The sequence below is a fragment of the Salarias fasciatus genome, chromosome 15, assembly GCF_902148845.1.
Source record: "Salarias fasciatus chromosome 15, fSalaFa1.1, whole genome shotgun sequence".
NCBI lineage: Eukaryota > Metazoa > Chordata > Actinopteri > Blenniiformes > Blenniidae > Salarias > Salarias fasciatus.
The window spans coordinates 4,468,034-4,481,763 of NC_043759.1; the positions used below are offsets into that span (position 1 = coordinate 4,468,034).

Sequence of the window (13,730 nt, forward strand, 5' to 3'; positions counted from 1 at the left end):
CCAGTCACGGTGCAAAAAAACCCCATAAAAATCTTCAAGTATATCCATTCTTGGTTCTTGAAGTCTTCAATCGTAGTTCTCCTCGGAACAATCAGGCAGAGTCAGAGTCAGAATGCAAAAGGAGGACTTTATTCCCAAAAAAAACCCTCCGGCAGCCAGGCTGACCAAAGAACTGACGCGCCGATTGCTCTCCGCTCCATCTATTTATACTATTTTTTGGGAGTTCGTTGCTTCTCAATTGATTCTTCGTCAAGACAAAATTGCTCAAAACCATTTGTTGATTCTTAGTTGAGTCTTCGTGAAGACACAATTGCTCAAAACCATTTGTTGATTCTGAGTTGAGTCTTTTCCCCCCTCCCTACAAAGGTCAATGTCGTGACCCCTTGGGAGGCCCTCTCAGCCTCCATCAAGTCTCCATCCATCCTTCCCAAATGCCAGGTGTTGTGCAACAAATCATAGTGTCACATTTCTTGTCCAATGAGCCTCATTTGTGCCAGAGGGAGACAGAGAGACAATTGACCTGTAGTCTTAGATTTAGAAAAAAACAAACTGTCCAGCTGCCAAGAGGCTGCCGTAAAAATGAAAAATGGCAGGCTGGCGAACAGAAAAAGGATACATGTCTTTTCTACGCCTGTGTCCACTAGCACCCTATAACTAACAGAGGCATGCATTACATGAACATGAATAGTAAATGACATAATATAATAAGCATGATGTAAAGAATATTATAAAATTATTAGGGGTGGGACTCGATTAAAAAAATTAATCTAATTAATTAGGGCCTTTGTAATTAATTAATCTCAATTAATCACATATCGATATTTGACCCGAGATCAGTGAGAACCTTTCTTTTTCTAATGGATTTTGGTATAATAAATCAATATAGTGATACATAAGCTTAAAGGTGTAATACAACATTTTGATTTCCGGGTGGATCACCTAAATAATTGGTGGGTCTGTTTGTCAATCATTCTGACGAGCTGCTTTCGTAAGGCGGTTCTCCGTGCTTGCGCCCAATCAGTTTCTCCCTTTTGCGCATGCGCATTCAGAGTGTTTATGTAGCCGGTGAGCTTCTGAGCTCGTACTTACCGATGGCGAGTCTGACATAATGAAACTGTAGCTGTTTCGGAAAAAAAAAGCTTTATTTATGAGCGAGGCGGATCGCAGAAACTGTACAGAGCCGTGCATGCCGGAGAAGAGGAGATCACGCTCGTACACTTCCGCGTTTTCTGGGAGAAGCAGGAGAGCCGGGCGGATGGTCTGGCGCATGCGCGTTGTTCAAAAAGTGAGTAACAGACGTGGGGCTTCGTCTTTTCGAGAAAATGTTGTATTCCACCTTTAAGCAACAAAACACTGTTAATTTTTTCAGCAAGGAAGGAGGAATTTAACCAAGACAAATAAACCAATACACATTGATTAGTGCAACTTTTGTTGGGCTGGGCAAGGGTCCTTGAAGTAGTTGGAGTGACGACCTCTTCAACTCTAGCTGTATGCGAGGCTTGCGTGTTGGCCGCTGCTGCGACATGCTTAGCATTCAGATGATATAGCAGGCTCGATGTGCTGCGATGGTATGCAAATTCTTTGCTGCATAATGTGCATACAGCTTTGGTTTTATCCACGCTGCCATCCGCTGGCTTTTTAAATCTAAATTTTCTGTGCATGAGACCAAGTACTGCGCTGTCTTCGGGAGCAGTGTTGCCAACTCCCCAGTAAGGAAAGTCACTATTGGCTGTCCTAAAAGTCGCCAGAAGTCGCTAGATGAGGTCGTTACCTAATTTGCAATTTGCATGTAATTGTATTGACGCTGTAGGAGAGAGGAATAACGTCATGGGAGAAGCAAAATGTGAGTTAAAAAAAACACCCTAAATATGTTTAGAACTACAAATGAATTTTCTTCTGTTGATTCTTGGTTTGTCAGCAAGTGAGCAGTGGCGTATTTGCGCACACACGATCCATTTGAAGTGTGGAAGAGTGGTGTGGGTCTCCTCTCTGCTCTGACTGCAGCAGGGGGCGCTGCTGAGACTGGCCGCCTGTGAGTGCTTTGGGACGGGGGAGGGGCTCACGCAGCACCCGCAGCGCATTGAGGACAGCAGCTGCAGAACGAGACGTCCTGTCACGTCTCCAGAGCACCAGAAAAAGTCGCTAAATTTGTTGCTAGTCGCTTTTGACAAAAAAAGTCGCCAGGAGGCTTTGGAAAGTCGCCAGATTTAACGAGAAAGTCACCAAATCGGGAGCTGTTTCGTTGTTGTGTCACAGCGAATATGTCCGGGTGAAACTCGTCCGGTGACAAACGTTCCGCAACAATTTGCGAGCATTTTTTTATCGTGTTAAAATTTCTGTAATTAATTAATCGTAACTAACGCGTTAAAGTCACAGCCTTAAAAATTATTCAACAAAAGTCAAACGACTCCAAAATTGTATAAAACAGCTCTATGACCGGAGTGCCTCTGTGTTGCCAGATTGGGCGGGTTTCTGCAAAATCAAGCTTCTTTTTTGAATACGTCTGACGGGTTGATGAAATCATTATGTGTTTATGACATGTTTTTTTTTTTATTATTATAAAAATACGGTTTTGACGTGCATTTTCAACCGAGATGGTGGTTTGGTCTGCTTTCTATTGAGTTAAACGGGTTTCAAATTGTTTACAGGAGGGGATAGCAACAGATCTGGCAACCTCCTCCAGCGGACTGCAGAGGTATCGCAAACAGTGCTGCGGTGCTTCCGTCCCTTAGACGGAACCCAGCCAGAACGGCTGTTCTGGCTGCCTCCGGGTTCGATGAAGCCAACAGCACAACATCAACTGCAAAAAGCAAAGATGAAATCCTGCGGTCCCCAAACCGGACCCCCTCCAGCCCCTGGCTGCACTAAAAATTTTGTCCATGAAGATTATGAACAGAACCGGTGACAAAGGGCAGCCCTGCCGAAGTCCAACATGCACCGGGAACAGGTCCTACTTACTACCGGCAATGTGGACCAGACTCCTACTCCGGTCATACAGAGACCGGCCGGCCCTTAACAAGGGTTCCCGGACTCGGTATTGCCAAAGCACCCCCCACAAGGCACCACGAGGAATTCAGTCGAACGCCTTCTCCAAGTCCACAAAACACATGTGAACTGGTTGGGCGAACTCCCACAAACCCTTGAGCACCCTATGGAGGATATAGAGCTTGTCCAGTGTTCTGCGATCATAATGAAAACTGCATTGTTCCTCCTGAATCTGAGGTTCGACTATTGGTTGAATCCTCCTCTCACGTACCCTGGAATAGACTTTCCCAGGGAGGCTGAGGACTGTGACGGTACCCGTCAGCTGCTTCTGGAGTCCCACGAGCCAACAAGACTTGATAGGACTCCTTCTTCAGCTTGACGGCAGCCCTTACTTCCGGTGTCCACCACCGGGTTCAGGGGTTGCCGCCACGACAGGCACCGGAGACCTTACGTCCACAGTTCCGAGCAGCTGCTCCGACAATGGAGGAGGAGAACATGGTCCACTCTGACTTAATGTCCCCAGCCTCCCTTGGTATATGAGAGAAGCTCTCCTGGAGGTGGGGGGTGAAAACCATGTTGACAGAGGGTTCCACCAGATGTTCCCAGCCGACCCTCACAATACGTTTGGGTCTGCCAAGTCTGTCTGGTTTCCTCCTCCGCCAGTGAATCCAACTCACCACCAGGTGGTGATTGGTCGACAGCTCTGCCCCTCTCTTCACCCGAGTGTCCAAAACGCGCGGCCAGAGGTCAGATGACACAACAAAGTCGATCATCGACCTCCGACCTAGGGTGTCCTGGTGCAAAGTGCACTTATGGACACCCCTGTGCTTGAACATGGTGTTCGTAATGGGCAAACTGTGGCAAGCACAAAAGTCCAATAACTGAACACCACTCGGGTTCAGATCAGGGAGGCCATGCGTCCCAATCACCCCCTTAGAGGTCTCACTGTCGCTGCCCACATGGGTGCTGAAGTCGACCAGTAGAACAATAGAGTCCCCAGATGGAGCACTGTCCAGCAGCAATCCCAGGGACTCCAAGAAGGCCAGGTACTCTGCACTGGTGTTTGACCCTTAGGCAGAGACAACAGTGACAACACATGCTAGCTAATCCAGTGCTAACATTACAGATGTTGCATACTAGACAAAGATTTAACTTTTTAGTTCATTCATCCGGATGCAAACGTGCCATTTAACTCCTCCTCAAGGATTGATGCATTGTGTGTCTTATATTATTATTCATTGTGGTCTTGATGAAGTGTCTGTCTTAGTTAGCTTCTGAGCTAGCTTCATGTCAGCTACAGAAGCAGACGATTGACATTATCTTGTGCCTGTCATGATCGCAAACTAGCCCTTAGGTCTCCAAGCAAAATTATCTTCTACGAGAATCCGAAGCTAGTGTTAACATTGTAAGAGCCTTTTATTAGAAATGCATCTCCTTGTACTAAAATGTGTAACTAACGATCCCTGCTGTGTTTTTTCTTACCACTGTATGTTGTTAAAATACTGGAACTGCAACCCTGTAAATTATAGTGGAGTATTTATGTTTTCCATCAGTTGTTCTTTCCGTACATATGACAGAAATTATTTCAAAAAAAGTATATATAGTCTGAGGAAGTCTGAAATTGAAGTCTTTAATTGTCAGTTATTTCCATGTATGTACACATAACTAAAACCAATTTTACAATTTGTAATGATCTGTCCTCCTTAACAGGCGTGACAACTTCACTCCAAACCACAACGCAAGAGTGTGCAGTTGGCATTTCCCTCAGGTCAAAGCTGCTGGGCCATCACGGTTTGTGCGGATAGTGGATAAAATACTGGAAGTGTGTGTCTGTCTCACAAATCTGCAAACACTAATTCTGCATGAAATGGTATGATGGGAATGATTCAGATGTGAAAAAGAAATAAATGCAAAGTCATGAATGTATGAACCTTTATTATAATAAAGTGTCATTTGCTTAAAGTGTGGCTCTTCTTTATGGCATGCATTCTGTAGGCTGGTGGTGCAAATTCACATTTCCTGCAACATCTTCGGCAAGAAATGATCTTTGTAGAACTGTTCCAGAGCGTCCATCAGAGAACCAGTTGATGCATCCCATTGCAGAAAGAAGTCTTTTCTGTCTGCTGCCTGCAGGACAGTCTTTGTTGCAGCCGTCCAGGGACATCTGACCTACAGATGGGAAAAGCAGTTATGCTACATAATAGCCACTGTGTAAAAATGTGAAAATAGAAGATCTGTAAGCTGTTATCCACTGTTTTACCACCATTTTAGAATGAGGTGAGTAATAATAATAATCATAATTTATACGATTTTAAAAGCGCCTTTCAAAGCACCCAAGGACACTGAACATTAAAAGACTGGGAAAAATTAAGAACAGTAATAACATAACAGAAATAAAAAGCAACAACATTGTTATAGTGGATATGACTATGACCCGTTGGTGATGTAGGACTGTCTGAACAGGTGAGTTTTGAGTCTGGCTTTGAAGAGCAGGTGAGCATAAGGGTGAAAAACAGACAACTCACTCTTAAGTTATTTCTTAGAGACAATGAAAGCTTGATTTCAAGTCATTACAGCCACCTGTTAGCATTTAGCTAACAAGAGAAACAACGTGTTAGATCTATTTGAACAAGTGAAATGTGACAAATGTTACATAACACCAATCTATCCATAATATAAATCTATCCCAGTCTTAACCAAGGCTACTTAAAAGCCAAGGGAAAAAACATTAAAAGCCAGAAAGCACTGGTTAACTCACCTGGACATCGTAGAGCTTCTTCTTCACAGACGCCTGGACTTCACCTTTAATTACACCCTGTGTAACGCTGACATTTGCCCCCCGACCGGAGTTACAAGAATTCAGACCCTTTTGAATCCTCTCCAAGGTTTTCCCGGAAAAAAAAGATGCAATTGTAAAGAGATTCACAGGTTCTGACATGTTTGTTTTGAATTGCTTTACACGTTGTGCCGACGGAGTGCAGACGCGTTTGGCCCCAGAAGTGGGCGTATCCTTGTGGGTGACGTAGGACTTACCTAGCGGATAGTAACTTCATCATAAGGGCTGTTGACCTACGCTTAGTCTGGCCCATCACCCAGGACCTGTTTGCCATGGGAGACGCTACCAGGGGCATAAAGCCCCGGACAACAGAGCTCCTAAGATCACGCGGGCACTCAAACTCTCCCTCCACTTTAAGGTGGCAGGTCAGGGGGGAGGCAACACCACCATAGATCTATAAACGATAGACACCGTAGATATATGAAGAATAGACTCCACATCGATCGCCATGTTGGAGCAGTCTCCGTTTTACTGTCAAATGTCTAATAGTGAATGTTGCCATGGATTTCACCACCTACTGCTGGAGTCATGGCTACTCCAGTGAGAGAAACTGGTTCTCTGGATGAAACATAAAGCCTGGTTCACAATACAGGGTTTTTCCAATCTTCCCCGATTCAGAGACACCAGAAGACAACAGAAGACAGACGCTCCAGATTCTCCTCTCCTGATCTTCCAGTGTGTGATGGAGTCACTATGGAGCAGAACACGCCAGAAGGTTCTCCATCAGAGAACTGCCTCCTCCCTCCACCAGACCTCCAGGAATCAAATGTGACTTTGAGCGTTTTCCTTCATACCTGTCTTTACATTAATTCCCACTGTTAATAAGTGGAGAGTTCATTCATTCATATCAGCATCACTCCGTCAGCTACTCCATACCAGAGGAACATTTGTGTACAACTTTGGCACACTGGGGCCAGTCCTGTGTGGATTATTGAGTTAGTTTACTAGATAGCAAAACTTAACGAGTTAGAAAAAAGGGTGTCGAGCCAGCAACAATCCTGATATACTGAGTAACTTTATTTCTTTTTTCTTTTTTAACTCAGCATTTATCCCACTGTATGATCCAGTGTAAAGCCAGACAAAGTTACAAATCTGATTTTCTTGTGGAGTTGGTGGGTGTTAATCTTCAATGTTTGAAATTTATGTTTGGTTGTGAATAAATAGAAAACAAATTAAAATGAGCACAATAATTGTCCATCTGTTAATTCAGTTGTGTCAAGGATTGGCAGTAGATTCTACCAGTTTTTATTTCACAGTTTCAATCAGCAGATCTATGCATTCAGGAGACTTTTTCAGTGATTCTGTTGTGTTCATTCATTGTGGTAGCAATGAAATAATGCTTGACATTCAGACAGAAATGTACTGAAGTAATTTCGAAAGCAGGTACTCCAGTACTTTAACTTAAAGGTGCTGTAGGCAGGATTCCGCATCTCCGCCATCTTGTTTAGGGTTACCTATGTCATGTCCTCCGCCTCAGCCATCACATAGGAGCAGCAGTGCTCTGTTTCTCCTCCTTCCCCCTCCCTTTCTGTTCCTCAGGTGGGCGTGTGTCATGGTGCGTGTGGGCAGGAGCGGCTGGGCCAGTGCAATCAGCTGATGAGCCTCACCTGTGGCAGAGTGGCCTGATCACCTACACCTGGTCTTCCCCCTATTTAACCTGGCGGGTGGTGCCACTCGATGCCGGACTGTCTTTTCGCCACATCTCAGCCAGCCTCTCCAGTCGCTTCCAAGACCCACCCTGACCGCCCACCGCTCCGCTCCACGCCTTGTGGGGACCTTCCTCCCCTCTGCTGCTCCACTGCAAACTCTGAAGCTCTTCAGTTGGATTACTCCTGTTGGAGTGGAACTGCTACTCTCAAGATCTCTGTCAATAAACGTCATCCTACCCTGCAACCTGCCTCTGCTTGCTTTCCCGCACTTGAGCCTCAGATCCGTGCTCCGTAACAGTACAGTCCGGCCACGATGAGCTCAGCGGATCGCAAGCCCAGCCCTGATGACGTCCCTCCGATCCAGCAGGCCATCGTTAACCAGGAGGCCAGGTTGGAACAACATGAAAAACTCCTCCAGAACCTGATTGAGAGTAACCGGGCAATTTTTGACCAGGTTTCTAAGTTAACTTCCCAGGTCACCAGCCTCTCCCCTCAGCAACCTGGAGCTGCCCCCATTCCTGACCAAGCTCCACCCAGCGGTCATGCTAATGTTCCTCTGGCCATGGCAATGCGAGAGCCCTCTGCCCCGGCTCCTGAGAGATACGACGGAGAACCTGGTTCATGTCAGGCTTTTCTCACCCAGGTAGGCCTGGTGTTTGAGCTCCAGCCTCTCTCCTACCCTACTGACCGGGCCCGCATCTGCTATTTGATTGGGCTCCTAAAGGGGTCAGCTAGAGCCTGGGGAACCACTGTCTGGGAGAATCAGTCTCCTGTTTGTCAGACTTACCAAGCCTTCACCCTGGAGATGAAGAAGATTTTTGACCACCCAGTAAGAGGAAGGGAGGCAGGAGACAGACTCACCATAATTCGCCAGGGTTCCCGAAGTGTGGCTGAGTTTGCCATTGAATTCCGGATTTTGGCTGCTGAGTGTGGGTGGAATGATCAGGCTCTCCAGAGAGTTTTCTACCGTGGACTACAGGATTCACTCAAGGATGAGCTGGCGAGACGGGACCCCTCTCCTGATCTAGACCACCTCATTTCACTCGCAATCCAGATCGACAACCGGATCCGCGAGCGGCAGCGGGAACACTCCCTCCAGCCTCACCCCCCCGTTTCGACTCAGTCTGAACCTGTTAATCTGCGATCTTCTCTTTCAGACCCAGAACCTATGCAGATTGGCCGAGCTCGACTCACCCCAGAGGAGCGGGGCCGTCGTCACGCCGCCAATGTCTGCCTCTACTGTGGCCATGCAGGCCATTACATTGCTGGCTGCCCTGCCCGCCCGGCAAAAGGACGGGCTCCCCAGTAGCTGAGGGAATACTGGTGAGCCAGGTCATTACAGAGAACCCTCAACACCTACAACTTTCTGCCTCTGTCTGTTTTCAGTCCCAGACCTTGTCTGTTGCTGCTTTGGTGGATTCTGGAGCCGAGGAGAACCTGATGGACTACCAGTTGGCCACCCAGCTTAAGATCCCCTCGGTCCCACTGCCCTCCCGTTTGGAGGCCAGATCCCTAAATGGGCTCCACTTGGCTCATGTAAGTCACAAGACTGTGCCTGTGTCTCTGGTGCTGGCTGGGAACCACCAGGAGAAAATCTCTTTCCATTTGATCCGAAACTCTCGTTCCCCATTGGTTCTGGGCTACCCATGGTTACAAAGTCACAATCCCCGGATTGACTGGTTGAAAATGGAGATCAAATCATGGAGCCCCCACTGTCTGAATAACTGTCTGCGTTCTGCTCTGACTCCCTCTGAACCCCCCAAACTGTCTCCACCTGAGCCAGTTGACCTCTCTCAGGTACCTGCTGCTTATCATGACTTGGCTCCTGTATTTAGTAAGTCCAAGGCCCTGTCCCTACCACCCCACCGCCCTTATGACTGCTCCATTGACCTGCTTCCTGGCACCACCTTACCTCACAGTCGCCTATACAACCTGTCTCGACCTGAACGGACAGCCATGGAGACATACATCCGGGAGTCCCTGGCGGCGGGAATCATCCGACCTTCATCATCCCCAGTTGGGGCGGGGTTTTTCTTTGTTGGCAAGAAGGATGGATCCCTGCGTCCATGCATCGATTTTCGGGGCCTCAATGACATCACCATCAAGAACAGGTACCCCCTTCCACTACTTAGTTCCGCCTTCTCTACTCTCCACGGAGCTACCATCTTCACCAAGCTGGATTTACGGAACGCCTACCACTTGGTGCGCATCGGTGAAGGGGACGAGTGGAAGACAGCCTTCAACACACACCTGGGCCATTTTGAGTACCTGGTGATGTCTTTTGGACTCACCAATGCCCCCGCTGTGTTTCAGAACCTAATGAACGACATTCTAAGAGATATGATTGACCGGTTTGTGTTTGTTTACATAGATGACATTCTCATCTACTCCCGCAGCCCAGGGGAGCATACCCAGCATGTGCGCCAGGTGTTGGAGCGGCTCCAAAAGAACCAGCTGTACATCAAGGCCGAGAAGTGTGATTTCCACCAACACACGGTGTCGTTTCTCGGTTACATCATTTCGCAGGGGGAGATGACAATGGACCCTGTGAAGCTGTCAGCTGTGCAGAACTGGCCGCAGCCCGAGAATCGGAAACAGCTCCAGCGCTCTCTTGTGTTTGCTAACTTCTACCGGAGGTTCATCAGGGATTATAGCAAGATTGCTGCGCCACTCACTGCTCTCACCTCCACTTCTCGCCCTTTCATGTGGACAGCTGTGGCCTCCCAGGCATTTCAGGACCTCAAAAATCGGTTCACGTCCGCTCCCATCCTGATCCAGCCTGATCCTAACCTCCAGTTTGTGGTAGAGGTGGATGCCTCCGACTCTGGGGTAGGGGCAGTCCTATCCCAACGATCCCCCTCTGACAACAAGCTCCACCCCTGTGCCTTCTTCTCACGTCGCCTGTCCCCGTCAGAGCAGAACTATGACATTGGCAATCGGGAGCTCCTGGCTGTTAAGCTGGCCTGGAGGAGTGGAGACATTGGCTGGAGGGAGCTGAGCACCCTTTCATTGTGTGGACCGACCACAAGAATCTGGAATATATCCGTTCAGCCAAGAGACTAAATTCTCGCCAAGCCCGGTGGACTTTGTTTTTTGGGCGTTTCCGATTCACCCTGACTTACCGCCCTGGTTCCCGTAATGTTAAGCCTGATGCTTTGTCCCGACAGTTTTCCGTGGAGGAACCATCTGATGAATCTGCCTCGATCCTCCCCAAGACCTGCACCCTGGCTTCTCTCACCTGGGAGATTGAGGGTCAGGTCCGCGACGCCTTAAACCAGCACCCAGACTCAGGAGATGGTCCTCCTGGCACCCTGTTCGTTCCCGACTCTGTCCGCTCCCAGGTCCTCCAGTGGGCCCACTTGTCCCGTATCTTCTGTCACCCTGGTGTCTCCCGCACCCTGGAGGTCCTCCGCCAAAGGTTCTGGTGGCCCAAAATGATTAACGACACCCGGGAGTTCATTGCAGCCTGCACTATTTGTGCCCGCAATAAAACCTCCAACCAAGCCAGCCCAGGGCTCCTTCAACCTCTGCCGATTCCTGGTCGCCCTTGGTCCCACATTGCTGTGGATTTTGTCACTGGCCTGCCGCCATCCAATGGTAATACCGCCATCCTTACCATAGTAGACCGATTCTCTAAAGCTCCACACTTTGTCGCCCTTGCTAAGCTTCCCACCGCCAGAGAAACGGCGGACTTGTTGGTTTCTGAGGTTTTTCGGCTCCACGGCATTCCAGCAGACATTGTGTCAGATCGGGGTCCCCAGTTCATCTCGGAGGTCTGGAAGGCTTTTTGCACAGCTCTTGGAGCCAAGGTGAGCTTGTCCTCTGGTTTCCACCCACAGTCCAATGGGCAGACTGAACGGCTGAACCAGGAGATGGAGACCTTCCTTCGGTGTGCCACTTCCGAGAACCCCACTGCCTGGAGCAACTTTTTGCCATGGGTTGAGTATGCCCACAACTCCCTTCTCAACTCATCCTCTGGATTGTCTCCCTTCCAGTGTTCCCTGGGGTACCAACCCCCGCTATTCCCGTCCCAGGAACTGGAGTTGGCGGTACCTTCAGTTCAGCGCTTCATCAGGAGATGCAAGCGGATCTGGAGACGGGCTCGGGCTGCGCTTCACCGGTCTTCATGCAGGATGCAGAGGCAGGCCAATGTGAGACGCTCGGTGGCTCCCAGCTATGTGCCCGGACAGAAGGTGTGGCTTAAGGCTAGGGACCTTCCCCTGAAGGTGGAATCATGGAAGCTCGCGCCTCGTTTTGTTGGACCCTTCGAGATTGAAGGCATCATCAACCCCAGTGCTGTGCGTCTCAAACTGCCTGCCTCAATGCGGATTCATCCTACTTTTCATGTGTCGCAGCTGAAGCCTGTACGGGAGTGTGGACTGCCCCCCCCCCCCCCCCCCCCCCCCCCCCCCCCCCCCCGCCCGCCCCCCTCCGCCGCCCAGGATGGTGGATGGTGGCTTGGTCTACACTGTTCGACGCTTGATGGACGTACGTCGCCGTGGGCAGGGTCTCCAGTATCTGGTTGACTGGGAGGGCTATGGCCCAGAGGAGCGCTCTTGGGTTCCCCGCAGTCGCATTATGGATCCTGCCCTGATCCGTGACTTCCACCGCCAGTACCCGGGTTGTCTGGGTCGTGCGCCAGGTGGCGCACGTAGAGGGGGAGGTGCTGTCATGTCCTCCGCCTCAGCCATTACATAGGAGCAGCAGTGCTCTGTTTCTCCTCCTTCCCCCTCCCTTTCTGTTCCTCAGGTGGGCGTGTGTCATGGTGCGTGTGGGCAGGAGCGGCTGGGCCAGTGCAATCAGCTGATGAGCCTCACCTGTGGCAGAGTGGCCTGATCACCTACACCTGGTCTTCCCCCTATTTAACCTGGCGGGTGGTGCCACTCGATGCCGGACTGTCTTTTCGCCACATCTCAGCCAGCCTCTCCAGACCGCTTCCAAGACCCACCCTGACCGCCCACCGCTCCGCTCCACGCCTTGTGGGGACCTTCCTCCCCTCTGCTGTTCCACTGCAAACTCTGAAGCTCTTCAGTTGGATTACTCCTGTTGGAGTGGAACTGCTACTCTCAAGATCTCTGTCAATAAACATCATCCTAACCTGCAACCTGCCTCTGCTTGCTTTCCCGCACTTGAGCCTCAGATCCGTGCTCCGTAACAACCTAAGCAAGATGGCGATCTGACCCATCTAAGATGGCGATTTGAAACCCAGCACAGCCAATCCTGTCCTGTTTTCTCTGACATCACGCCCTTACGTAAGTTAAGCCCCTCCCACAAGAACGTGCGACGAACGCCCCACGACCAATCACGGTTAGAGCCTCATGGGCTCTTCTGATTGGTCAAAGATACCTGGAGCTGTCGAGATTCCTTTTCAGCTCAGAACAGAGATAAATGGAAACGCTGCGCCCTCGCGGTAGTGTAATTATGCTACACTCCTAAAGGATTATCAATGGATACTCTAACATTTAATCCAAAGAAAACACAGAAAAATTAGCATTGACTTGCAAAATCCTGCCTACAGCACCTTTAAACCATCTGACCAAACAGCTTTAACTTCTATTGGAGTAATACTTGGAGTATCAGAGCTTTCACTCAAGTCATGGAGCCGAGGACTTTGTCCACCACTGTGGGCCTTTATGGGACGGCGTCTTGGTTCAGACCTGGACCACAGTCCACCAATTGAGGACCACTGCTGTGGACAATCACAGCCTCCGTGTTGAGCTCATGTTGTGTGTCCATACCTGAGAGTCTCCAGACTGCACTGTGGATCCTCCACTGCAGCAAACAGCTTCTTCACTCCTGAGTCTCCTGGATGGTTGTAGCTCAGGTCCAGCTCTCTCAGATGGGAGGACTTGGAGCTCACAGCTGAGACCAGAGAAGCACAGCCATCCTCTGAGACCAGACACCCTGACAGACTGGAGGCACAAACATGGTATCAGGTCAACAAGAAAGAAGGAAGATCCTCCACATGATCTGCACCAACATCAACCTGATCAAGCAGCAGCTGGATCCTGACCTGAGAGCTTCCAGTTTACAGTGAGGACTCTCCAGTCCAGAAGACAGTAGCTTCACTCCGGAATTCTTCAGGTCGTTGTTACTCAGGTCCAGATGTGTCAGACTGGAGGACTGAGAGCTGAGAACTGAGGACAGAGCTCTACAGCTTCTCTTTGACAGACCACAGCTGCTCAACCTGAAGAAGAACCAACAATGAAAACCAGATCAATGTTTCTCATGGACTCATTTCTACATTTTTGTTCTTAAAC

The 13,730-nt window shown here is 49.3% G+C and overlaps 1 protein-coding gene and 1 long non-coding RNA gene across 2 annotated transcripts in view; both read right to left on the bottom strand.

The window, feature by feature from the left end:
- LOC115402059 (NACHT, LRR and PYD domains-containing protein 4C-like) overlaps nt 1-13,730 on the bottom strand; it is an 868,403-nt gene that overhangs the window by 8,880 nt on the left and 845,793 nt on the right. Inside the window, exons 8-9 of the mRNA XM_030110485.1 lie at nt 13,484-13,657; nt 13,209-13,382 (exon numbers count right to left, since the gene is read on the bottom strand). Of these exons, the coding sequence (XP_029966345.1) occupies nt 13,209-13,382; nt 13,484-13,657 (348 nt within the window). The remainder of the gene's footprint in view (nt 1-13,208; nt 13,383-13,483; nt 13,658-13,730) is intronic.
- On the bottom strand, nt 1,471-2,543 carry LOC115402088 (uncharacterized). Its single transcript, XR_003933078.1, has 3 exons — nt 2,395-2,543; nt 2,089-2,093; nt 1,471-1,480 (listed from the first exon to the last, which is right to left on the bottom strand). It is a non-coding gene; the product is annotated as an uncharacterized LOC115402088 (long non-coding RNA).